The sequence below is a fragment of the Penicillium hispanicum genome (genome assembly GCF_028827665.1).
Source record: "Penicillium hispanicum strain IBT 35686 chromosome Unknown utg000007l_segment0_segment0, whole genome shotgun sequence".
In the NCBI taxonomy this organism is placed as follows: Eukaryota; Fungi; Ascomycota; class Eurotiomycetes; order Eurotiales; family Aspergillaceae; genus Penicillium; species Penicillium hispanicum.
The window spans coordinates 1,176,483-1,198,961 of NW_026623199.1; the positions used below are offsets into that span (position 1 = coordinate 1,176,483).

The 22,479-nt window shown below is 53.5% G+C and overlaps 11 protein-coding genes across 11 annotated transcripts; 6 read left to right on the forward strand and 5 right to left on the reverse strand.

The window, feature by feature from the left end:
* Window positions 1–348: 348 nt before the first annotated feature.
* N7459_008219 (methylenetetrahydrofolate reductase (NAD(P)H) MET12) lies at window positions 349–2,499 on the reverse strand (the record flags this gene model as incomplete). Its single annotated transcript, XM_056947387.1, has 2 exons — window positions 349–2,337; window positions 2,383–2,499. The coding sequence occupies 2 exons, from the start codon at window positions 2,497–2,499 to the stop codon at window positions 349–351; spliced, it is 2,106 nt and encodes a 701-aa protein (XP_056796897.1).
* A 473-nt stretch (window positions 2,500–2,972) lies between these two features.
* N7459_008220 (uncharacterized protein) lies at window positions 2,973–3,608 on the forward strand (the record flags this gene model as incomplete). The annotated part of the gene is made up of 1 exon (XM_056947388.1): window positions 2,973–3,608. The coding sequence occupies one exon, from the start codon at window positions 2,973–2,975 to the stop codon at window positions 3,606–3,608; it is 636 nt and encodes a 211-aa protein (XP_056796898.1).
* A 185-nt stretch (window positions 3,609–3,793) lies between these two features.
* On the reverse strand, window positions 3,794–4,513 carry N7459_008221 (uncharacterized protein; the record flags this gene model as incomplete). The annotated part of the gene is made up of 4 exons (XM_056947389.1): window positions 3,794–4,056; window positions 4,119–4,266; window positions 4,356–4,386; window positions 4,497–4,513. 4 exons carry the CDS (start codon window positions 4,511–4,513, stop codon window positions 3,794–3,796), a joined length of 459 nt encoding a protein of 152 aa, XP_056796899.1.
* Window positions 4,514–4,860: 347 nt separating this feature from the next.
* Window positions 4,861–7,854, forward strand: N7459_008222 (glucan 1,3-alpha-glucosidase ROT2; the record flags this gene model as incomplete). The annotated part of the gene is made up of 3 exons (XM_056947390.1): window positions 4,861–4,942; window positions 5,004–5,736; window positions 5,790–7,854. The coding sequence occupies 3 exons, from the start codon at window positions 4,861–4,863 to the stop codon at window positions 7,852–7,854; spliced, it is 2,880 nt and encodes a 959-aa protein (XP_056796900.1).
* A 251-nt stretch (window positions 7,855–8,105) lies between these two features.
* Window positions 8,106–8,525, reverse strand: N7459_008223 (uncharacterized protein; the record flags this gene model as incomplete). Its single annotated transcript, XM_056947391.1, has 1 exon — window positions 8,106–8,525. One exon carries the CDS (start codon window positions 8,523–8,525, stop codon window positions 8,106–8,108), a length of 420 nt encoding a protein of 139 aa, XP_056796901.1.
* A 1,009-nt stretch (window positions 8,526–9,534) lies between these two features.
* On the forward strand, window positions 9,535–10,538 carry N7459_008224 (PQ-loop repeat-containing protein; the record flags this gene model as incomplete). Its single annotated transcript, XM_056947392.1, has 4 exons — window positions 9,535–9,578; window positions 9,664–9,783; window positions 9,851–10,063; window positions 10,124–10,538. 4 exons carry the CDS (start codon window positions 9,535–9,537, stop codon window positions 10,536–10,538), a joined length of 792 nt encoding a protein of 263 aa, XP_056796902.1.
* A 294-nt stretch (window positions 10,539–10,832) lies between these two features.
* Window positions 10,833–12,035, forward strand: N7459_008225 (uncharacterized protein; the record flags this gene model as incomplete). The annotated part of the gene is made up of 3 exons (XM_056947393.1): window positions 10,833–10,872; window positions 11,011–11,350; window positions 11,438–12,035. 3 exons carry the CDS (start codon window positions 10,833–10,835, stop codon window positions 12,033–12,035), a joined length of 978 nt encoding a protein of 325 aa, XP_056796903.1.
* Window positions 12,036–13,019: 984 nt separating this feature from the next.
* N7459_008226 (glycoside hydrolase family 18 protein) lies at window positions 13,020–14,797 on the forward strand (the record flags this gene model as incomplete). The annotated part of the gene is made up of 4 exons (XM_056947394.1): window positions 13,020–13,128; window positions 13,183–13,319; window positions 13,371–13,498; window positions 13,549–14,797. 4 exons carry the CDS (start codon window positions 13,020–13,022, stop codon window positions 14,795–14,797), a joined length of 1,623 nt encoding a protein of 540 aa, XP_056796904.1.
* A 564-nt stretch (window positions 14,798–15,361) lies between these two features.
* Window positions 15,362–18,613, reverse strand: N7459_008227 (putative plasma membrane H(+)ATPase; the record flags this gene model as incomplete). Its single annotated transcript, XM_056947395.1, has 4 exons — window positions 15,362–17,068; window positions 17,131–17,835; window positions 17,902–18,125; window positions 18,184–18,613. 4 exons carry the CDS (start codon window positions 18,611–18,613, stop codon window positions 15,362–15,364), a joined length of 3,066 nt encoding a protein of 1,021 aa, XP_056796905.1.
* A 277-nt stretch (window positions 18,614–18,890) lies between these two features.
* N7459_008228 (uncharacterized protein) lies at window positions 18,891–19,334 on the forward strand (the record flags this gene model as incomplete). Its single annotated transcript, XM_056947396.1, is given in 2 exon segments — window positions 18,891–19,097; window positions 19,116–19,334. The coding sequence occupies 2 exon segments, from the start codon at window positions 18,891–18,893 to the stop codon at window positions 19,332–19,334; spliced, it is 426 nt and encodes a 141-aa protein (XP_056796906.1).
* A 704-nt stretch (window positions 19,335–20,038) lies between these two features.
* On the reverse strand, window positions 20,039–22,360 carry N7459_008229 (glutamate--tRNA ligase GUS1; the record flags this gene model as incomplete). The annotated part of the gene is made up of 4 exons (XM_056947397.1): window positions 20,039–21,446; window positions 21,500–21,586; window positions 21,642–22,027; window positions 22,100–22,360. The coding sequence occupies 4 exons, from the start codon at window positions 22,358–22,360 to the stop codon at window positions 20,039–20,041; spliced, it is 2,142 nt and encodes a 713-aa protein (XP_056796907.1).
* Between the last annotated feature and the right edge of the window lie 119 nt (window positions 22,361–22,479).

Sequence of the window (22,479 nt, forward strand, 5' to 3'; positions counted from 1 at the left end):
ATAGAAGCATTTTGAGTCTTGGCGTCTATTTGGCTATCTCCACAACATGTATGAGAGCTTTGAAATTTTGAAACCGAATTACAGTCTATTGGAAAAAAGCACAACTCCAAATGTGTGGAAACGATGCAGTGCTACGATACCTCGATAGAGTGTCGTATGATTTCATAGTCATCCCATCACTTGCACGAGCTGAAGCGTACTGTACAGGATCCCATATCTCGTGATACCATCAATCTTTCTTGTATGCGTAACCATTTCATTCTTGTCAGTGTCCAAGAGAAAGCAGAATGAGAAGGTCAATCGGGGTATATCCAAGAGGCGTAACTGTGGGGTTTCTCAGGCTTAGTCCTAAACCTCGCCTGCCAACACTCGCCACATCCACTTGACTTCATCATCTTCCTCCTTTGAGCCTTGTTTAGTGCCGGCGCCGAATTGCTGCCCGACCACACAAACAAGCCAGGCATCATTCTTGGCAGAGTTCAGGAAGCGCTCGGTAGCAGAGCCAAGCGGGTAGATGCGGCGCCATTCATCCCAGATACGGAAGGCCTCCTCGCCCCAGGCGCGGAAGCTAACCTCCTCGATGATTGTCGGGGTGACAATTTCCTTTCCACGGAAGACGCCCCATGTGACTGCGTTCACGCTTTCAGGGTTGCTGTTGAGATCATCTAGCTCAACGTCCGCTGGCTGTGAGGGGAGCGAGGACTCGAAGGCACCCGTCACATTAGCGGCGAACCATGTCAGGTTTTCGTGGCCGTGCTTCTCAAAAAGTGGCTTGAGAATGGTTTCATAATCTTTGCTTGGGCAGAAAAACTCCACGAAAGGCTTCTGGAACACAAAGCCCTCTCGCGGCGGACCCCAGCCAAAGATATGGTGATCGCTGCGGACGCCGTTAACGGCAGGCTGGGAGGCCAGTGTCCACCAGCCGCGGCCGTCGATGAGCTTGAGCAGTTCCGGGCGAATGAGTTCTGTCTCTGGATTCAGGCCACCGGTACCCTCCTCGGCACCACCTTCTGACCAGGGAACCATGTACAATTCCCCAGAGACATGACGTCGGAAAAGAGTGTTGATGTCGGAATGCTCAACGGGATGACCCCAGATCCGGCGGGCGACTGCCGAGGTGACATGGAGCGAAGGTCCATAGCCATCAATCTCACCAAAGGCCGGAGAACGTGCATCACCCCATCGACCGTTGGGGAAGTCATCCCATGTGGCCTCTCTGCCGAGTGCACCGAGACCCTCAGAGATCTGAAGGGTTGTGCTGCGACTGGGAGGCATTGCGGGCAAACCAGCACTGTCTGCGGTGGCCTCATGAACCGAGTCTTGAGACGAGCCCTTTGCAGAGATTTTGTCCACGATGACACGGTTATGCGGCTGTGAGTTGATAGAAGAGGCTCGGCGCCTCGCTGACGAACGAGCCGGCACATCATCGATGCTTAGCGTTGTGTCGACATCGGCTACTGCAGAATCATCTTGGATATCTGAGTAGGGCGGGATCATGTCGCATCGCTCAAGAATAAATGACACGGTCTTCTCCAAATTCAGGGTGTAGAAGTGGAAACCTCGCGGGCCCGGGGATTTCAGCTCTCGAATACCTCCCACAATATCACTCACTATATCCACGCCTGCGCGCTTTACAGCGTCATCATCGTGCTTTAGTTCATCCATTCGCTTAGCGATCGGATCTGGGATTTTCACATGACTCAGCTTCGTCACGCGAGTGAGAATCTTGTAGCTGTGAATAGGCATCAGGCCGGGGATAATGGGAATCGTCTTGAAAATGCCGGATTCATGGTTGCGAAGCAGGTTCTCAAATTTTTGATAAGCATCCAGGTCGTAGGTGAGCTGGGTCATGATGAAATCCGCGCCCGCTTGTGTCTTCTCAATCAGATAGGGCAGGTCGCGCACAGGATCCTGAACTTCCTGGAAAGTGTCGGCCGGGTGGCCCTCTGGGTATGCGGCAACACCAATGCAGAAATAGTCGCCATGTTGCTGGCGAATATATCGCACGAGATCCACGGCGAATGTAAAGTCTTTGTTGCTGTCGTCCTCTCCATGCATGTTGTATTCCTCACTGCGGGGAGGGTCACCACGAAGCGCCAGGATATTGCGAATACCAAGAACCTTAGCCTCCTCCAACGCCATGTCTACCAATGCGCGGCTCATGTTCGTGCACGTCAGATGCAGCACCGTTGTCAACTGCAGCTGGCGCTGGCAGACCTCCGCAAGCTCGAGGGAGCGGGCTGCTGTGCTTCCGCCGGCACCCCAGGTAACCGTTACGAAGAGCGGACGCAGTGCCTGAGCCATCCGCTCCAGACGCGCGGACAGGTTGGCAAAACCCTACAGCAGCAGGCATGTCATTAGCAAGATGGGTTCATTTCACACTGAAGAATCGGCGCGGGGTGACCCCACCATCCGGGTCTTAGGAGGGAAGAACTCCAACGAGAAGTAATTTGCATCTGGCGGCAGTGCCGCGATCTTCTCTGTAATTTTCTTCGCCATTGCGAGAGGGCTGGTGGGCAATGGGATGGGGAGGAAAGAAGAGAAGTGGGCAAAAGCGGAGCGTCATGGATTGGATTCTCCGATAAAGGTCGCACCGGACGCGGGAAATCGACTAGCGGTGGCCTACCCGCATTTTGGTCTACGCTGCAGGGACGCACGTCATTAAGCCACCTTTTTACTTGCTTATCGTAGTCTTTTTGGATGCTAAAGTTGTCTAGTCTTTCGTCATTCTTAAATTACCGCTCAAAGATGACGATGCATCACAAATAAGAATTAGGAGACATCAAGCTGGGCACGATCGACCCGATTACTCAGCGCCATGCGAGACTCGACGGGATCGACGACAAGCGCCGTTGCGACTGAGCTAGATTGCACGGCAGTAGGACACGTCAGGTCCTGGTCTGGATTGCCAGAGCTGGCCGTGAGCTCCCCGTGAAACGCTGTTCATATCCGAGTCCGCCGCCGTCATCGCCATGACACAGCCATCGACCTTGCTGCGCCGCTTCCGCATCCACGCTTCGCAGCTCCAACCAGCGTCGCGACGAACATTCTCTACTCCCCCCACACCCTTACAGCCATCACGACCAGCTCCATCAACTCCAAAGGACTCCCGCTCTCGTCTACACCGATTCAATGACCGCTTGCCTCGCTTTCTCCGCACCTACACGACCCCCTTACTAGGAGCTCCGATAACCCACATAACGTCGTTTTTAATCCTGCACGAAATCACCGCCATTGTGCCACTATTCGGACTGGTGGCTGCCTTTCACTATGGTGCGTCGATGCCAGATCTATCGGCTGGGTCTGGTGAGAGCAACGCTTTCGACGAGGGAGCTGCGCGGTTTGGACGCTGGCTGAGGAAGAAAGGCTGGATCGATGAATCTGATGTCAACATTGTCGCGGAACATGAAGCTTCGAGCTCAAGACAACCTACAGCACAAGAACGGGCTGGGGTACGGCTGGTCCTCGAGTTTGCGACGGCGTACGCAATAACCAAAGCTTTACTACCCGTTCGGATCGCCATGAGTGCCTGGGCTACGCCGTGGTTCGCAAGAACCATCCTCGCACCGACAACCAAAGTGGCCAAGAGGCTATATGGGAAAAGGTGACGGGGTCGAGGATATCTACTGTTGTAAATATTGTCCAGGAAACGTCATACACGTAATTCATATGATCTTGTATATTGGTGGGGTTTTCATAGCCATTCGGACCTTCTCTACCGCTATCGCAATTCTACGCTGCTAGCAGCTGAGCGCAGGTACTCGTCAAGCTGAGGCACTCGGGAACGAGCAATTTAGGACTCGTAGACCCAGGCGGACTGAGCGGACTTCCACTTGATGAGCTCGCTGGGGGAGAACCAGAGAGCAATCTCCTTCTTGGCGTTCTCGACGCTGTCGGAGCCGTGGCAGACGTTGCGGCCAACGTCGAGGGCGTAGTCACCACGGATGGTACCGGGGGCGGAGGCCAGGGGGTTGGTGGCACCCAGGATGGTGCGGCCGGTCTTGACGGCGTCCTTGCCCTCCCAAACCATAGCGCAGATGGGGCCGCTCAGCATGTCTGGTAAGAAGTTAGCGAAAGTGGCTCTTGACGACAAAATTCGGGTTCGCGCGGGTTCTCACAGGCGACGAGACCCTTGAAGAAGGGCTTGGTGGCCAGGTCAGCGTAGTGCTTCTCGAGGTGCTCCTGGCTGGGGGAGGTGAGCTTCATGGCAACGAGCTTGAAGCCACGGTTCTCGAAGCGAGAGATGATGGGGCCAACGAGTCCACGCTGATGGGTAGCGTTAGTGGTCGTAACTCAATTGATGACGGAGCCAATCCTTTGCCATGAAATCGGCCTCGAGATTGTCATGTTCGTACCTGGACACCGTCGGGCTTGATGGCAATGAAACTAGAGCAGGCTGATTAGCGTCACAGCCAGAAAATGAGGGGTAGAAGGATGGCATGGTTATGGCGGCATAGAGGGAAGAAAATGAATTGGCTAGAAAGGCCATAACTTACGTCTGCTCGTCGGACATTTTGATGGATTGGGGGGATTGAAGATCGGAGGATCAGCAAGGGATGGGAGGCAGAAAGAGGGAGAGGGGAGGAGCGAGAATAAATACCTGTGAGCCTTTTTTTTTGCCTGCAGCAGCATTGGTGGGGCACGAGGGGCCGCGGGCTGCCTTGACACCTCGACACCTTGACACCTTGCTGCCCTGCAGCCTCAGGTGTCCTACCCCAGCTCTCCACCGTCAGGCCAGCCTGGAGCTTCCTTGTTGACAGCAGTTACCCACCCTCTCCTTCGAATGCAGGCGATCGTCCTCCCCACTACATAGCTTTCAGTCAGAGATTGAGGCTCTCTGATTGTACTATCCTGCTCGATATGGCCCGGAGTCGGCCCGCGTCCTTGTGGACCCTACTACTCTCCTTGGTGGTCCTTATCGGGTGCATTGTCGTCCCCGGATGTGAGAACCCTTCTCCCATAGACGGAAGTGCGCCCGGCTCTAATTCTTACTGTGTCAACAGTGACCGTGAAGCATGAGAACTTCAAGAAATGCAACCAGTCTGGCTTCTGCAAAAGGAACCGAGCCCTCGCCGACAATGCCTCCGCCCAAGGCGCGTCCTGGAATTCCCCCTACGAATTAGACCCAGCGACTATTCACTTCAAGGATGGCCAGTTGACTGGCGTTATTATTAAAACCACCACTACCAACGAAAAAGTCCGTCTCCCCATTACTGTGTCTTTTCTAGAGTCAGGTGCGGCGCGCGTGGTCGTCGACGAGGAGAAGCGCTTGAAGGGCGATATCGAAATTCGACACGGCAGCAAGGCGAACAAGAAGCGTTACGATGAGACTGAGAAGTGGGTTCTCGTTGGTGGGTTGGAAGTGAGTAAGTCTGCCACGCTCAATGCTCAAACCGGGACCGGCTTCACCAGGGTCCTGTATGGGCCAGACGCCAAGTTCGAAGCTGTGATTCGCCATGCTCCTTTTGAGATTGAATTCCTGAGGGACGGCCAGACCCATGTTCAGCTGAATCACCAAGGATTCTTGAACATGGAGCACTGGAGACCCAAAGTGGAGAACCAGGAGGGAGAGCCCACGGAGGACGAAAGCAGCTGGTGGGAGGAAAGCTTTGGTGGCAACACAGACTCCAAGCCTCGTGGCCCGGAGAGTGTTGGATTGGACATTAGCTTTCCTGGCTATAACCATGTCTTTGGTATTCCTGAACACGCAGACTCGCTCTCGCTGAAAGAGACCAGGTACAGACTCTATCAGCACTAGCCTCTTTACACAGCTGCTAACCATCTCTTAGAGGTGGTTCTGGAAACCATGAAGACCCATACCGCATGTACAATGCCGATGTGTTCGAGTACGAGCTGAACAGTCCAATGACCTTGTATGGCTCAATTCCGTTCATGCAGGCCCACCGCAAAGACTCTACGGTTGGAGTCTTCTGGCTCAATGCTGCGGAGACCTGGGTCGATATTGTCAAGAAGTCCGCATCTTCAAATCCACTTTCAATGGGAGCCAATTCAAAGACCAACACCCACACGCACTGGTTCTCCGAGGCTGGCCGCATCGATCTATTTGTTTTCCTTGGCCCCACACCACAAGCCATCAGCAAGACATATGGTGAGCTCACTGGGTATACCCAGCTGCCACAGCACTTCGCTATCGCTTATCACCAATGCCGCTGGAATTACGTCACCGACGAGGACGTCAAAGAAGTGGACGCCAAGTTCGATAAATACCAGATTCCCTACGATGTGATCTGGCTCGACTTGGAGTACACTGACGACCGGAAGTACTTCACGTGGGACCCACTCACCTTCCCTAACCCCAAGGGCATGCAGGAGAAGCTTGATGCATCTGAGCGAAAGCTCGTGGTTCTCATCGATCCGCATATCAAGAACAAGGAGGACTTTTACGTCTCCAAGGAGCTCAACAGCAAGGGCCTTGCCGTCTTGAACAAGGATGGCGATGTATATGATGGATGGTGTTGGCCCGGTTCGTCAAACTGGGTCGACTGCTTTAACCCGGCTGCATTCCCATGGTGGAACAGTCTTCACAAGTACGACCGTTTCCAGGGCTCAATGCCCAATCTATTTATTTGGAACGACATGAACGAGCCGTCCGTTTTCAACGGACCAGAAACCACCATGCCCAAGGATAACCTCCATCATGGTAACTGGGAGCACCGTGATATCCACAATGTAAACGGCATCACTCTCGTCAATGCCACTTACCAGGCGATGTTGGAGCGCAAGAAGGGCGAAGTACGCCGTCCATTCATTCTGACTCGCTCATATTACGCGGGAGCCCAGCGCATGTCTGCCATGTGGACAGGAGACAACCAGGCCACCTGGCAGCACCTTGCTGCTTCCCTGCCAATGGTTCTGAACAATGGCATCGCCGGGTTTCCCTTTGCTGGTGCTGACGTCGGTGGTTTCTTCCACAACCCGGACAAGGACCTGCTGGCTCGGTGGTACCAAGCGGGTATTTGGTATCCCTTCTTCCGTGCTCACGCCCACATCGATACGCGCCGCCGTGAGCCGTATCTGATCAGTGAGCCTCATCGGACCATCATCTCTCAGGCAATCCGCCTGCGGTATCAGCTTCTGCCGACGTGGTACACCGCCTTCCACGAGGCCTCGGTTAACGGAACGCCAATTGTTCGTCCCCAGTACTATGCCTTCCCTGATGATGAGCAGGGCTTTGCCATCGATGACCAGCTGTACCTAGGCGCCAGTGGCCTCCTCGCCAAGCCCGTGGTGACAGAAAACACATTCACCACTGACATCTATATCGCCGACGATGAAAAGTACTATGACTACTTCGATTTCACTGTCTACCAGGGTGCAGGCAAGAGACACACGGTGCCCGCCCCCGAGGACAAGATCCCTCTCTTAATTCAGGGTGGCCATATTGTCCCTCGTCGTGACCGACCTCGTCGCAGCAGTGCACTCATGAGATGGGACCCTTACACCTTGGTTATCACGCTGGACAAGAAGGGAGAAGCCGAAGGCACACTTTACGTTGACGACGGCGAGACATTTGACTACGAGCGCGGCGGCTACATCCACCGCGGCTTCCACTTCCGCGATTCCGCTCTGTCATCTGTGGATCTCGGTAGCAAGGGCCCTAAGACCGCTGGATACTTGAAAACCATGGAGCGTGTCACTGTTGAGCGCGTGATCATTGTTGGCCCGCCTAAGGCGTTGAAGGATAAGAGCACTGTGGTTGTCATCCAGGAGGGGGCTGCGGTGGGCCACTCTGTTCCGCTGGAGTACTATGAGCAACAGGGAGGCAAGGCATCTTATGCCGTTGTCAAGAAGCCGGATGTAGGTATTGGAAAGACATGGCGGATAGAATTCTGATCATGCGGGGGTTGACTGTCGTTATTGATCATGAAATATATGTGCCATACTAGATTTGGAAGGATTGATATAGCGCGAAATCCAATGCTTTGATCTGACTCATATCCCCAACTATCGTGGTCTCGAGAGCTCGACTGCGGGTGGTATCGGACTCTAGTAACAACTAGCAGGGATGAAAGCAGCTGGTCCATATATTGAATCATCGAAAGCCACCCGAGGGAGAAAAGTCCACATCGGCCTTCGGTCGACGCTCACCGGATTATGAACTCTTGCACGTAAATCTGAAACTCGTCTCCATCGCCAGCTTCATGAACCGTCAAGGAGAGTTCGTCGCCTCTCACATCCCACTCTACCGAGTTATCAAGCGCATAGTCAGAAGCGTTTGCAGACATGCATTCGTACCACTTGAAGCCCTCGCTGAAGAAATCGGGGTATTCACGTCGGAAGAGCGCCATTGCAACCTGATTTGCCTTTTCTGCCGCATGACAAATTGCTGCAACTGAAAACTCACTGGGCGAGTAAACATATCGACATTCGTGGATCACGGCATAAACGTAGAGTCCGACTCCCCTAGGATCATAGTCTGGTGAATCGCGGTATCCTGCGTCAAGTCTCTCCAGGAGTTCTGACGGGAATGCCAAACTGCGGTTGGAAGTGGTGTGTGGCGGCATTCTGTAAAGGATCTCTCGTTCAATAATGGAGAAGGCTGGGGGTGAAATCCAGGAGCCTCGAAGCCGAAGAGGGTAACTATATTGACGCCGCGGGCACTCGAGGACAAAATATGACGTTGGAGCCATCATCCACACGTTAAGCACAAACACCGAAATCAATTCACCGTAGATAACGCGGATGGGATAATTTCCTTGGGCACTTCTTCTACCGCTCAATCCTCCAACTCCCGGTCGTGCACCGAATATAGATCTCTTCGCTCTCGGTCTCGTAGGAATTGGATATGTCTCTTTTAGCCAAGGCAATCGCGATACTTCTTCCTGAAGTAGTCCAGGACCGCCTGGTTAGCTTCCTCGATAGCATCGCCAAGCTCCATGGATTTCCATCTCCATACAGAAGTATATCATCTGTCTGGTATATAAACACTGCAATGGTGACGAAGCATCAGGAACCCAACACCCTGTGTAACTTGGATTGATGCATATTTGACCATCATTGCCAGCCAGGATTGCACTCGGTCAGCCACGGGCCTTGCGTTGGTTTCAGCAGAAATATCGGCATGGAAAGCCCAGCAGCCATGCGGCTCCCGGATCTCCTATCTAGTGGATGCCGAGGTAGATGGGGGCCACCACCAGAACTCCCAGACAATATGACGCTGTCTCAACGCCACTCAGCAGTCCTGCTCGACATTACTCGGAGAACACCAAGTGTCCGACATGATCCAGGCATTCACCGTCTACCGCGAGTCTTCAGTTAGGCGCCGATCGACACGCTGACATAAGCCGCGACGGGCTGGAAAAAAAGCCGCATGCGTCGTCAGCGTGGACGAGGGAGGTTTCTTTGCTCTGCTCCATTGTCGTCCAACCTTCGTCCTAGTCTTGTCGCGCGTCTCCCAGCTCGATCTCTGCTGCGCCGAGCATCCCGAGCCCGTGGTATACGCTTAATCTGACCCTCTGTCCAATACCGTTCGCGTTGGATCGCTAGATTCCGCGGAGGATCTTCGTGAACACCATGGACCTGATTCAGCTGGCCATTGACTATGGCGCGCCCGTATTGTACGTTCCAGGCATCAAGGAGATCCGCAGATTTCCTCGGACAACAATCGAAATGACCCCTCCTAATCATGATGGCTCCAACTAGTCTCATCTCCTCCCCCCTCACGTCCTATGCCGACCAGATCCTCAGCATCCACCGGTCGAGGAGCTCGGCGGGTTTCTCGTTAGACATCCCGCTGATTATGCTAATTGCCTCGATCCTGAAGTGAGATTTCTCTGAGCAATGCGTGGGAGCTTGCACGGCGCATATTCAACTGACCCCGGTCCGTCAGGGTATATTACTGGTTTGGAGAGTACTACTCCAAGGCCCTGCTGGCTCAGGCAATAGTCATGATCGCTGTACAGATGACCCTGCTCAAAGTCGCCTTGGACAACAGGCCCTCAGCAGGTGGGAAGAACGGGATTGAGCATGCGCCCTTCAGCGGCGCCAGCTCCGGTGGATTCTCCAGGCCCTATGAGTTCTGGCAGTGGAAGACCATCAAACCGTAAGTGTGCCCTTGCGCTTCCTAGTATCGAATTTTGGAGGCTGACATTTTTGCTCCCAGGTACTGGATGTTCCTCGCTTACTTTGTTGCGATGCTGACCGTCATTCACCTCACCCCCATCTCCGAATCCGATGCCTACATCAGTCTCCTGGGTTGCGTTGGTCTCGCCGTCGAGGCCACTCTGCCCATTCCCCAGATCTTTGCCAACCACCGGTCCGGCTCGTGCAAGGGCTTCCGGCTATCCGTTCTCGCCGCTTGGCTCATTGGTGACTCGATGAAGATGGGCTACTTCTTCTTTAGTACGGAGGACATCCCGTGGGCGTTCAAGCTATGCGGTATGTTCCAGTGCATCTGCGACTGCTACCTGGGCGTCCAATATTGGATGTTTACCCGCAGCACGCCCCGGGCTCCCAGCTACCCGCAAGAACAAGAGGGTCGCTGGGGCGCCGAAGAGAAGGATATCCGGATGAACTAAAGACTAACCCTGCTGTACTGGCCGAGCGCATTCGATCGTTTTTCTGTAGATACAGGAGATCCACAGAACTCTAGCGACAATAGACCTGTAATTTTGAACGATATGCTCCATTCTCATGCTTGCACGAGTGCCGTCCATTCCAAGGTTGATTCATCGAGTCATTCTCCCCGCGGAGCTGTCCGTTTCGGGAAACCGCAAGAGTTGCCCCGCGGCAAGCCACTTCCCCACGCGATATGAGATCTTTCCTTCTTCCACGCCGAGTCGCCAAATATCACCCGCTCCATATTCTTCGAAATGGCTGACGTGCCGACCATTCGCATCGGCTATGTGCCCGGTAAGCCGCTTCATCGCTCACAGCCCATGCCAGCCGTGAGTTGGGCCTAGTTGGAGTCTTCAGTGACACCCGTCGCTTCCCAGTCATGTCAGCCGCTATCGCTGCAACTATGCTGACCTCGGTTTCTGCCGATCATAGAGCACTACCTGACTCCACTCCACCTGGCCCTTCGTTCCCCGGCTGTGTCCTCGCTGCCATTCAAGATCGCCCTCACGCCCTTCCCGTCCGGAACGGGCCATATGATCACCTCGTTGCGCGGCAATGAGATCGACATTGGCATTGGCTTGACCGAGGGCTGGGTTGCCGGTCTTGCTGGAAAACAGCAGGCGCAGAACGCCAGCGATGGAGGATACAAAGTCGTCGGTCACTGGGTGGACACCCCGCTGCGGTGGGCGATTGTCACAGGCCATAACCGCGACAACATTACCGGAGTGGCAGACCTGAAGGACCAAAGGGTTGCTGTCAGCCGGCTAGGAAGGTGAGTCCCCAAACCGTCGCGTATCGCATGTACATTTATATGTTCCACAAATGACCGCAGGGCTCTTGACTAATTGCCAATCCGCAGTGGCTCCCACATCATGTCCTTCGTCCTAGCTCAGCAGCAAGGCTGGAAGACGGATTCCCTGACTACTGTTCCTCTGGGCCCATTTGGGCCGCTGCGGGATGGAGTCACCGGCCTGAATGACGCGCATGCCGATCAACCACCAAACCCCACTGCTGAATTCTTCATGTGGGAGCATTTCACGACCAAGCCCTACTTCCATCCAACCGCCGAGAAGCCCAGTCCACCGCTGAAGAAGATTGGTGAGATCTTCACGCCGTGGCCGTCGTGGATGGTTGTCGCATCGACCGCCCTCTTCCCCGATCCCGCGCATGATCAACGCCTCCAGAGTCTGTTTCAAGCTTGGGACCAGGGCATCAAAGATTTTGAAGCGGATACTGCCCAGGTCGTCAAGCTGTTGGGCACGGGCGAGTTGGGCTGTAACTACATCCCGGAGGATGCGACGGAGTGGCTCAAGGACGTCAAATTCACAGATAGCACCCGTGGTGTGGACCGCAAGATGATTGAGGGTGTTGTGGATGTGCTCAAGGTGGCTGGTGTGATTGATTCGGCCATGGGCAATGATGAGGCAATCCAGCGGGTGATTGGGATTTCCAGGTAGGATGTTTAATGTAAAGGCATGGGATGAATATGTTTGATTATGAATGAATAGGCAGCGCCATTTCTTCTAGGTGATGAAGTGCTGCCGAATTTAAGATTTAAATATCATGCCTGCTTCCGAGAGAGCTTAGCGACTACGTCTCGATAGACTCGGCTGCCAGGTATTAGCTCTGGAGCAGAGCTTGGTATCAGGGCTCAATTATCTCGGCCAAATTATGGAGGTTGAAATTTCATTCATACAGCTTATGAATTTATTTCAAGTACTTGGATTGTGCGTGGGAATGATGGAAGCAGAGGTATATGATATCGAGCAAGATATATAACGTAGGCTCATTGGGTGAACAACCACGAAAAACCTTTTTATCTTTCAACCAAGAAAGTACTTTCGAATCTCATAGGAGCTAAAATAATGCAGCTGAGAAGAAAATGGACCCAAGACAGCGCAATGTACAACTCGGGAGGCGATGGTGGTGGACAAGGGATACATAGTCCAGGAAAATGACAACGAGGACGTCTGACCGGGCCAGAACATAGTGGCCGATTCTCGCGGTTCACGCGATACATTCCCCGATCAACCCCCGAGCCCCCTGACAACGAGACGGGAATGCATCCCGCCCTTCAGCGCACCAACCACGATCCAATCAGCAGCGCAAAGCTGAATGCTTCCCCAGCGAGTTCAGCAAGCCCCTCGTTCTGACTGCGCGTGAACTTGGGGCGCCTGGCCGGCAATGATGATCGTGTGGGTCGTCCCATGCGCTTGGAGCGCGGAGCGACGCAGAGGAGCGAAGCATTGTTTTTGCCCATGGTATGCAAAATAGACCGCAAAATAACTCGGAAGATGCTATTTAACGCGTCTTCAGGGCCGGACCTGGGCGAAGACTCTGGTGTTTGCGTGATTTTTTGTCGTTCTTTCATCGGGCTGTGGTCCCTCCATATAATTTCTGCGTACTAATACTTTCCGTTAACCCATAATCCGCTGCCGACAATGCCTCGATACCAGGACGTTATTTCCTGGTCGGTCCTCCTGGCCGGCCTGGGAGGTGTGCAGGCCAAGCTTGACTTGAATTCGACGTCGAATATTGTGGTTTACTGGGGTAAATGATGGACGACGCACTTTGGGGCTAGCAGCCGTTAACCATCTTCCACAGGCCAGAACTCTCTACAAGGCAAAGGCGGCGAGGTGCAACAATCCCTTGGTCACTACTGTGATAGTGAGTGCATCTGCATGCTGAGAACTATGCGTGCTCAGGAGCTAACCAAGAATGATGCAGATGACGACATTGATGTAGGATCCAGAGTCTCCATCAGGTGTCTATCGATCTAACTCATAGCCCAGGTGATCCCCATTGCATTTGATATGATGATCAATGGACCCGGCGGCGCCCCCGAGGTTGATTTCTCGGTGACCAGCCAGGACTGCGATGTCTTTGAGGGCACGCAGCTCAAGAACTGCCCGAAGATCGGGTAAGTAGAACTGCGCAAGCTGGCAGTTGGCCAGACTAACACATGAACAGGCAAGACATCGCGTCCTGTCAGAAGAAGGATAAGACGATTCTGCTTTCGATTGGCGGTGCCACCTACAGCGAAGGCGGCTTCCAGTCTGAAAAGGAGGCCAAGGAAGGCGCGCAGCTGATCTGGGAGACCTTTGGCCCCAAGGCCGAGGGTTCCAAGGCGCTGCGTCCATTTGGCGATGTCAGTCTGGATGGATTCGACTTCGACTTCGAGGCCAATGTCCAAAACATGGCCCCGTTTGCCAACGAGCTGCGGTCCCTGATGGACAAGGAAACCGACAAGCAGTACTTCCTGACTGCCGCTCCTCAGTGCCCGTATCCCGACCAGTCAGACAAGGACATCCTCAACGGCCCCGTGTATATCGATGCCATCTGGGTGCAGTTCTACAACAACTTCTGCGGCGTCAACAACTTCAACACGGACGCGTCCAGCTCCAAGTACAACTTCGAGGAATGGGACAACTGGGCCAAGACGGTGTCCAAGAACAAGGACGTCAAGGTGATGGTCGGCGTGCCCGCCGACACGACCGCCGCCAGCACCGGATACATTCCGGTGTCGAAGCTGACCGAAGTGGTCCAGTACTCGAAGAAGTTCGAGAGCTTCGGCGGCGTGATGATGTGGGATGCCACGCAGGCATACGCAAACCAGGGCTTCCTGAGCGGCGTGCGAGACGCACTGGGTGGTGGCGGTGATTCCGGTTCGTCGTCGTCGTCCAACAACGCGGCGTCGACCGCGGCGTCTGCACCTTCGTCCACTAACTCACCGAATACCTCGCTATCTTCCAATGCACCCGCCTCCTCGTCCTCATCTTCCTCCTCCTTTGGGTCTGGCTCCTCGTCCAGTGGGCATAGCCAGCCCGTCCCGACCAAGTCGACCACCGAGCCGAACCCTACGCCGACTCTCCCGACTCTCCCGACGCTTCCCACGACTCTATCGACTGCTGCGTCTACCAAGCCAGTCGTTGAGCCCTCGCCCAAGCCGCCTGCGCACGACGATGACAGCTCGGACGCTGCGCCGAACAACAACAACAACAACAACAACAACAACAACGACACTGCCTCGCCCGCCCAACCCGCAACTCCCGCTGCCACTGGATCCGACAATTCAGACAAGGGTGGTCCGGTCCATAATCTTCTCTCCTCCGACCTCTTTGGTCTGCTCAAAGGCATTCGTCAGGCCAACGACGTGGTCGGTGGTGTTACTAACGGTCTCACCAAGAACCTCCGCCGCGGCAACCGGATTGCATACTAGAGATCTTTGCAAGGACCGATTTCCTTGTTGGATAGGACGGCACCATACACATCTTTCTATTTTTGCATTGATATCATGTTTCTCACTTTTTGGCGGACATTTTTGCTTTCTATATCCATTTTCAACCTGATCTCTTTCATTGTACCAATGCACCTCTCTTGATACCCATAATTCATAATCTACCCGGCTCATGTTGCACTTGGTGGGATCTTGCTCCAATATGATTTGTCTTACTTCAAGAAATTGAATATTCCAGTCGACGGTTCCAGTATATCGCGTCACTCAGCACTGCCAGTATCTCATCATGGAATACATGAACATAGAACGCGCAACAGATACTTATTTCCATACCGGTTCGAGTATCTGTAAGGAAGTATTAGGTAGAGATTAACAGTGCAAGACACATCTGCAACTCGCAGTCCGAAGAAAACACAAAACACCAGCCATAGCACACATAGTTCATTAAATCCCAGGACAAAATCCACCAAGGGACGCTCGATAGAAAGAACGCCTTCCAAAATCGCCTGCCATATCTGCCAAATGACCTCCTTTTTCAAATTCTTTTTACTCCACATCCTCTTCCTCCTTACTTGCAGCGAGGAAGAAGCGGCCCTTCGGCTTACCAGGCTCGTCATACTCCACGGTCAAGCGCGCCAGATGGCCAAGCACGCTCTCGATCTTGATATCGCCCTTGCTACGCTTCTGACGACCGAGATCATCAAGCCACGCGATCTTGTTCAGGATGGTGTAAACCAGAGCGATGACAATCTCCACGCCCAGCGAGTAGCCCCAGATCCGCACGACCGTGACAATGTCAGTCCAGCCATTTGTGGTTTCGACAAACTTATCCACGGGCTTCGTTGGCATATCCTGGTTGCTGAACCAGCCGAACAGGCAAAAGATGGTCGCAAGAATGTCCACGCCCAGGATGGCGGTCACCAAGTGAATGGATGGCCACGTCTCGATGCCGCGGGTTACGAAGATCAACCAATTCTCGGTGAGGGCCACCTCCAAGAACAGGACTTCTTGGATGGAGCCCCAGTTCTGGATGATACCGCCAGAAGGAAGGAACATGGAGCCGCGGACAACCCAGGTACCCATCGCGAGCAGCACGCCCAGCAGCACGGAAATGAACCAGATCTTCGGTAGCTGCCATTCCACCGGGCGGAGTTCAAAGGACGCGTGGTCATAGGCAACAGCCACCGTTGCCAGATCCGCGAAGAGAGCCAAAAAGACGATCAGCTCGACGCGAATGCTCTCATTGAGAATAATCATCGAAGTCACGAGGTAAATTTCCAGGTGTAAGCAAAGAGCAATACGATACTGGATGTACGCTTTCATGCGGTGGAAAATCTGGCGGGCGACCTTAATCGAGTCGATAATAGTCGACAAGCCCGGCTCGAGGAATACAATATCAGATGCCGACTGCGCGGCTTCTGAGGCGCCTTCGACAGCAATACCGCAGTCGGCCTTCTTCAATGATGGCGCATCGTTCACGCCGTCGCCGGTCATGGCAGTCAAATGGCCTCGCTCTTGAAGCATTTGAACCACTTGATATTTATGTTCGGGGAACACTTCGGCGAAGCCATCGGCTTTCTCGACAAGGTCTCCAGCCATTGCGCCACTAAGCCCGCCGTGAATCAGTTTATCGGAATTATACACTTTCGTTCCAAGTGCGAGCATCTTGCAGGTTTCTTTCGCAATTGCAATTGCATCGCCTGTGAGCATCTTGACACTGATACCAAGGTTCTGGGCTTCGCTTATTGTCTGCGCGGTATCTTCGCGCGGTGGATCAAACATAGGAAGCATACCCAGCAAGGTCCAGTCTTCGTTGTCTTTTTTAACCGCCACGCCGAGTGAGCGGAAGCCGCGATGGGCAAATTCCTGGGCCTTTGCCTTATACAAGTCACCGACCTCCTTGGAGCAGTTAGTAAGCTGAAGCACTGCTTTTGGCGCGCCCTTTGTGCAGGTGTAGCGGGTTCCGTCACAGGTAGCAACAGTCACAATTCGCTTGGAAACCGGGTCGAACGGCGTGAATTTTTCAGTCTGCCATCCTCGGCGCAGGATCTCTCTTGCTTGAGGATACTGTCGAAGTGATAGGATGGTGACTTTGTCGATGGGGTCAAGCGATTCAATGTTGTGCGAGGATGCGAGGACAGCAACAGCAAACATCCAATCAATGTCGACGCCTTCGGCCACATAAGGGTCCCGGATACTCAGTTTGTTGGCAGTCAAAGTTCCTGTTTTGTCGGAACAGAGTATATCCACACCCTGCCACCGGTTAGCATCAGCTCACTATATTCTAGACCACCTGGGAAGCACGGGATGCATACAGCCAAAGATTCAATGGCCGTCAACTTTTGCACAATCGCCTTCTTCTTTGCCAGATACGCAGCACCCACTGCCATAGTGGTCGTGGTAACGACGGGCAGACCGACGGGCACCCCGATAATCAGCAAAGACAGTGTGTAATGAAGAAGGGTCTGCTGTCCCGGGGAGGCAATAGGAATATGGCGGAAGAAGCCACCAATCCATGCAGCAAGAATCCAGGCCATGACCAGAATTAAGAGCGAAGTGCCGATAGTATCCATGACGATTTCAAAGTGACCGGCGCCCTTGGCAGACTGCACCATACTGGCAGTGCGGCCCACAAACGAAGTCTTCGCGGGAGTCTGAACCACAGCGTAGGCTTTGCCACGCTTGCAACCGGTTGTATAGAAGATGGTGTCTCCCATATAACGGTCCACAGCGAGGGACTCTCCCGTGATGGCCGAGTGGTCGCATGCTAGAATAGGATAGCCCCGTCTGCGAGGCTTCCGCGTCTGCTGCTCTCCCTCCTCACCCCCCTCGCCCTCCTTGTTTTCGCCGGCAGCTTCTGTATCCTCGTTTTTGCCCTCGCCTTCAGACTCAGACTCAGAGTCTCCGCCCAGCATACCTTGCTCCTGCAGCTGGTTGAACTCCTCCCAGCCATTGGGGTCGTTGAAGTCACAGATAACCTTGCAATCAGCAGGCACCACTTGGCCTTCGCCGACAATGACCTGAGCTCTAGGTTAGTGTTCTTGGAAGATGGAATATCAGTAGAGCATAAAGTAAGTTGCACATACTACATCGCCGGGAACAAGCTCGCGAGCCAGAATCTCCTGCTGAGAATTGTCTCTCATGACAAGCGCCCGCATAGCAATGTCACCTTTGAGACTGGCGACAACATCGGCAGCTTGCTTTTCCTGGTACCAGCCGACAGAAGCATTCAGACACAAAATGCCGATGATGACGCCGAAATCAACCCAGTCATCCAAGCCAGCAGCCAACAAGACTGCTAGTTCCATGACTACCGGGGAAAGAAAAATGAGTGATTATCAATGAATCAGATAGCGAGGGCCACGTACCGTAGAGAATAGGGCCTTGGAAGTAGGACAGAACCTTGGCAATTGGATTTTCTTTCTCTGAGACGAGCTCGTTCCAACCAGAACGGCGACGGCGCTGGTTGACCTCCTCACTGGAAAGACCCTCGCGAATGTCGGTGATGAGCCAGTCATCCGGGAAGCGGCCAGCAATGTCCTCAACTCGCTTGATGTGGACCTTGCGCTTCTTCCACGGCGCGTACCAGAGTCTTTTCTCCGACACATCACCTTCTTCTTCTTCGCCTGCACCGGCGTCCCGGAAGGTCGACACATACTTGACCAGTTTCCCGTACTCGTCCAGATTGGCGTAGTCTTCTTTCAGAGACGCGCGAGAGATACGAGAGCTTCGACGACCGTCGCTGCGCTCGCCGCGCTCGTCGCGCTCGCCGGGCTCAATATCGCCTTGGCTCGCCATATTGGCTGTTTGAGGGGAGATGAAGGGCCCGATAAATCGATTCGCACTTGAGTGAGCAGCTCCTGGGGAAACCACCAGGAGAGGGAGTGAAAATAAAAAAGAAGAGGGGCACCACAGAAAGGAAACAGCAGCTCTGCAACGCGGGTGCTGGCACGAAAGGTGCAAAAGAGAGGAGATATGCTTCTTGTCTTCTGCCCCTCAACACCAACCGCGTCGAAGCAAGAACACAACCCAAAGGCCCGGGAGTAGCGGCAACTGCTTTTACTTAATGCTCACAATGGAGAAAAAAAGTACGGAGGTTGGAAGCTACAGCGTTAGCAAGGAAATCCCCCTTCACTCAGTTTATCATGCTGACGTCGAGACTAGCCCAGCACCAATCGCGGGAGAGACGGGGGATACCGTCCCCAGCATCCTGTGTGTCCGCGAAAGAAGAGAAAAAGGCACCGATAAACGACGATTCGAGGAATCCTTGACGGGTCTTGACGTATGAGACATTGGGTAGGCCTATCCGGACGAACCTTGCAACGGGCCGTTTGTCGCAGCCAAGGGCGACCAGCCAGTGCTGGGCTGCGTTGACCACGGATTCCCGCAAAGGTTCCATCGACACGGCCGTGTGGAACGTCGGTCTAAGCTGTCCAAGCTTTGCGCCTGGAACGTGTACGAAACAAGAAAATTGTACGCCATTGCCAATGCTGTGGAGATGCCGGGGATCGCCGTTTAGCGTAGCCGGCCTGTTCCGCGTTATTGGCTGGAAGCTGCCGCGATTGAACACGATGCGATGCGATGCTCATGGAGCGCTGAACCGGTGACCGACGGATGCTCAAATCGACTGGAGCATATATAGGCCAGTGGCTGCTTGAAGCCGTAGTCAAGAGCTCAATTGTTGGTGTCGCTCGGGTTGGGTGTGACTTCCACTCTCATCGACGTCATCTACGGAGAATTCCCCTTGGAAGCCGAAAACTCTGACCTACACGGATCTGGCTATTCAAAAGTGTGTAGTTCGTCCACGAAGATGATGCGTAAGAGAGCTTATGGCGAACAAATGAGGAATGATGAAGGTTAGGGATATTGAACACGATGAAACGCGACCTGGATCTCATCCACAAGGTTGAAGCGTAGATAGATCGATATGTAGGCAATGCCGTAGTGGATTAGTAGACTATGCTCGACCGCAACAATAAGTATCCAGTATCAACAACCCAGAGCACCTCACTTTCGAACTACTGCTGAACGTCCTAGTACCTTCAGATTTAAACACAGTGATGCTCTAGATGCGACTGCGTGGTATGGACTAGTAAGAGAAAAGAGGCATGTACACTTCATTTCATTGTCATTGTATTCACCGGGTCATTGATAGCCCTGTTCTACATTCATAGCACACTCATCAGACATGCTTTTTTGTCCTGCATCACATCATCACTGCATTTATTTCGACTTGCCCGAGGGGATGTTGAAGAAGACAGCCGGGGACCCCGGTGCAGATGCTCGGTCCACGCGGTAGTAGCCCTTACGGTCAAACTGGATAATATCGCCAACCTTGAGTTTCTCAACGTTGCAGTCAGCCACCGCGCTGTCGCGGAATTCGGTGTGGTAGTTGAGGACATCCTCCAGGACGTCATCCTCGCTGAGGGAGTCCTTCTTCAGGAGGTAGTCGAAGTCGACAATCTCAACGGGAACCAGCTCTTGGCCCTCAGTAGAGAGCCAAGTCACCTTCTTCTCCGTCTTCTTGAAATCACCAGCCAGATGAAGCTCGAGCTCGATGCTGGTGACGTTGCCAGTGGCAGGGTCGGTGGTGATCTTGCGCACATAGGCGTTGCCCCAGTTCATCAGGGTGATCTCCTCATCCTGCTTAAAGAGCTTGACGTCGGCCTGCTCTAGAACAATGGAAGAACTAAAGGCCACCGTCTTGTTACCAACGGCAGCGTTCTTGGCATGTTTAGGCTTCTCCTCCGTGTATGGGGCAGCCGGGCCACCAGTGATAGTAGCTTTGACGATGTCCTTGCTCACGATGGCAGTGTGACGCGGAGCGACAGGATCAATATACTTCTTATTGGTAGCCCAGATCAGACTCCAGTCAAACAGGGTCACAGCCTTAGATGGACCCTGCTTCAGGATGAATTCTCGGAGTGCGGGAATGGTCATGCCACGACGGCGAATGCCACGGATGGTAGGGAAGCGCGGGTCGTCCCAGCCCCAAACAACGCCGGACTCAACGAGCTTGGTCAGCTTACGCTTAGAAAGGAGGGTCCGAATGAAGTTCATGCGGGCAAAGTCCCACACCTGCACGTTACGCAGCTTCAGAGAATCCAGCATCCACTGGTACTGAGGGTTACGATCACGGTATTCGATCGTTCTCAGTGCGTGGGTGACGCCCTCCATGGAATCGACGACGGGGCACGCGAAATCATAAGTCGGGTAAATCTTCCACTTCGTGCCAGTGCGGTGGTGCGGGGATGGGTTGCAGCGATAGATAACAGGGTCACGCAGGGCCTTGTTCTTGTCGTCCACAGAGATCTTAGCCCGAATACACCAGCGCAGACCGTCAGGAGTACCCTGCTTCATCTCCTCCAGACGGGCCAAGCTCTCCTCGGCGGTGAGCTCGCGACGTTGGCTGGGCAGTCCATCCATGCGCTGGGCGGCCATAGTCTCCTTGTCCGTGTCATCGGCATAGGCGTTGCCATTCTTGATCATCTGAACACAGTAGTCAAAGAGTTCATCGAAGTAGTCGCTAGTGTAAGACACCTTGTTGGGCTTAATGCCCATAAGCGCGAGATCTTCAATGATAGAATCTTCAAACTCCTGTTTCTCATTCGAGGGGTTGGTATCATCAAATCTGTAAAGTCAGTATAGATGCGTTGATGAAATAGAGTAGACAAGTGGTATTACCGGAGAAGAAGTGTACCAGTGTACTTCTCGTGTGCAAAGTAGTCGTTCAGAAGAGCAGCCTTTGCGTGTCCAATGTGAAGGTAGCCTCTGAAACAAGTGGTTAGGATATGACAAAGCGCCATGAAATGGAAAGAATACTCACGAGGGTTCTGGGGGGAACCGAGTCACCACACCCTGCTCAGTGTTGCGCAGAGCAATATCGTAGCTAGCGCCCTCCTTAGACTTGGCCGCCTTCTTCTCCTTGGCAGCAGCGTTCAGAGACTCGACGGCAGAGCTAGCCCATGGGCACAGCTCCTCAAGGAAGCGGTACCAGCGGGTCAAGTTGACAAGGGTACTCTTTTTCAGAGCCGCAACTGCAATGCGGTTCCCACGAAGTGCACCCCATAGGGCGATGTCCGCGGTAGAGAGGGAGTACCCGACAACGAAAGAGCGCAGAATGAGGTGCGTATCAAGACGTTGCAAAACAGGATCGAGAGCCTTGAAGTCAAGGGTGGTCAAAGAATCCAGCTGGGAGATCCATTCGTTCTCCTAGTAGCAGGAATTACATTAGATATATGTGACTCGAAAAAGAAAGAATGGCTGGACGGCGGGGTAACTCACCAGCTTGGTATCCTTTGCAGACAGGAAGGGAAAATGAGCACAAAGCTCCTGAATGGCATCAATGGTACCATATAGTGACTTTGAGCCAGTGCTAAGCTGGAGAACAGCCTTGTCATTCCCACTGAGAACAGCACTGTCCTCATAGTTGATCTTGATCACGGGGCTCGGGCGAGCCTCATTGATTGAGGTAACAACGAGAAGCACAGGCAGAAGTGCAGCATGATTGCCACGAGTGGCCACTGTCAACTCGAGCTGAGTCATTGTGCAATGGTTGGCACAAGAAAAAACTGTGGTGTGAGTAGCGGGAAATTTGGCGGAGGGGCATTTGATTATCGATGATCACCGTCCGGCTGCACATTTCTCCGAGGCCGACAGCCTTC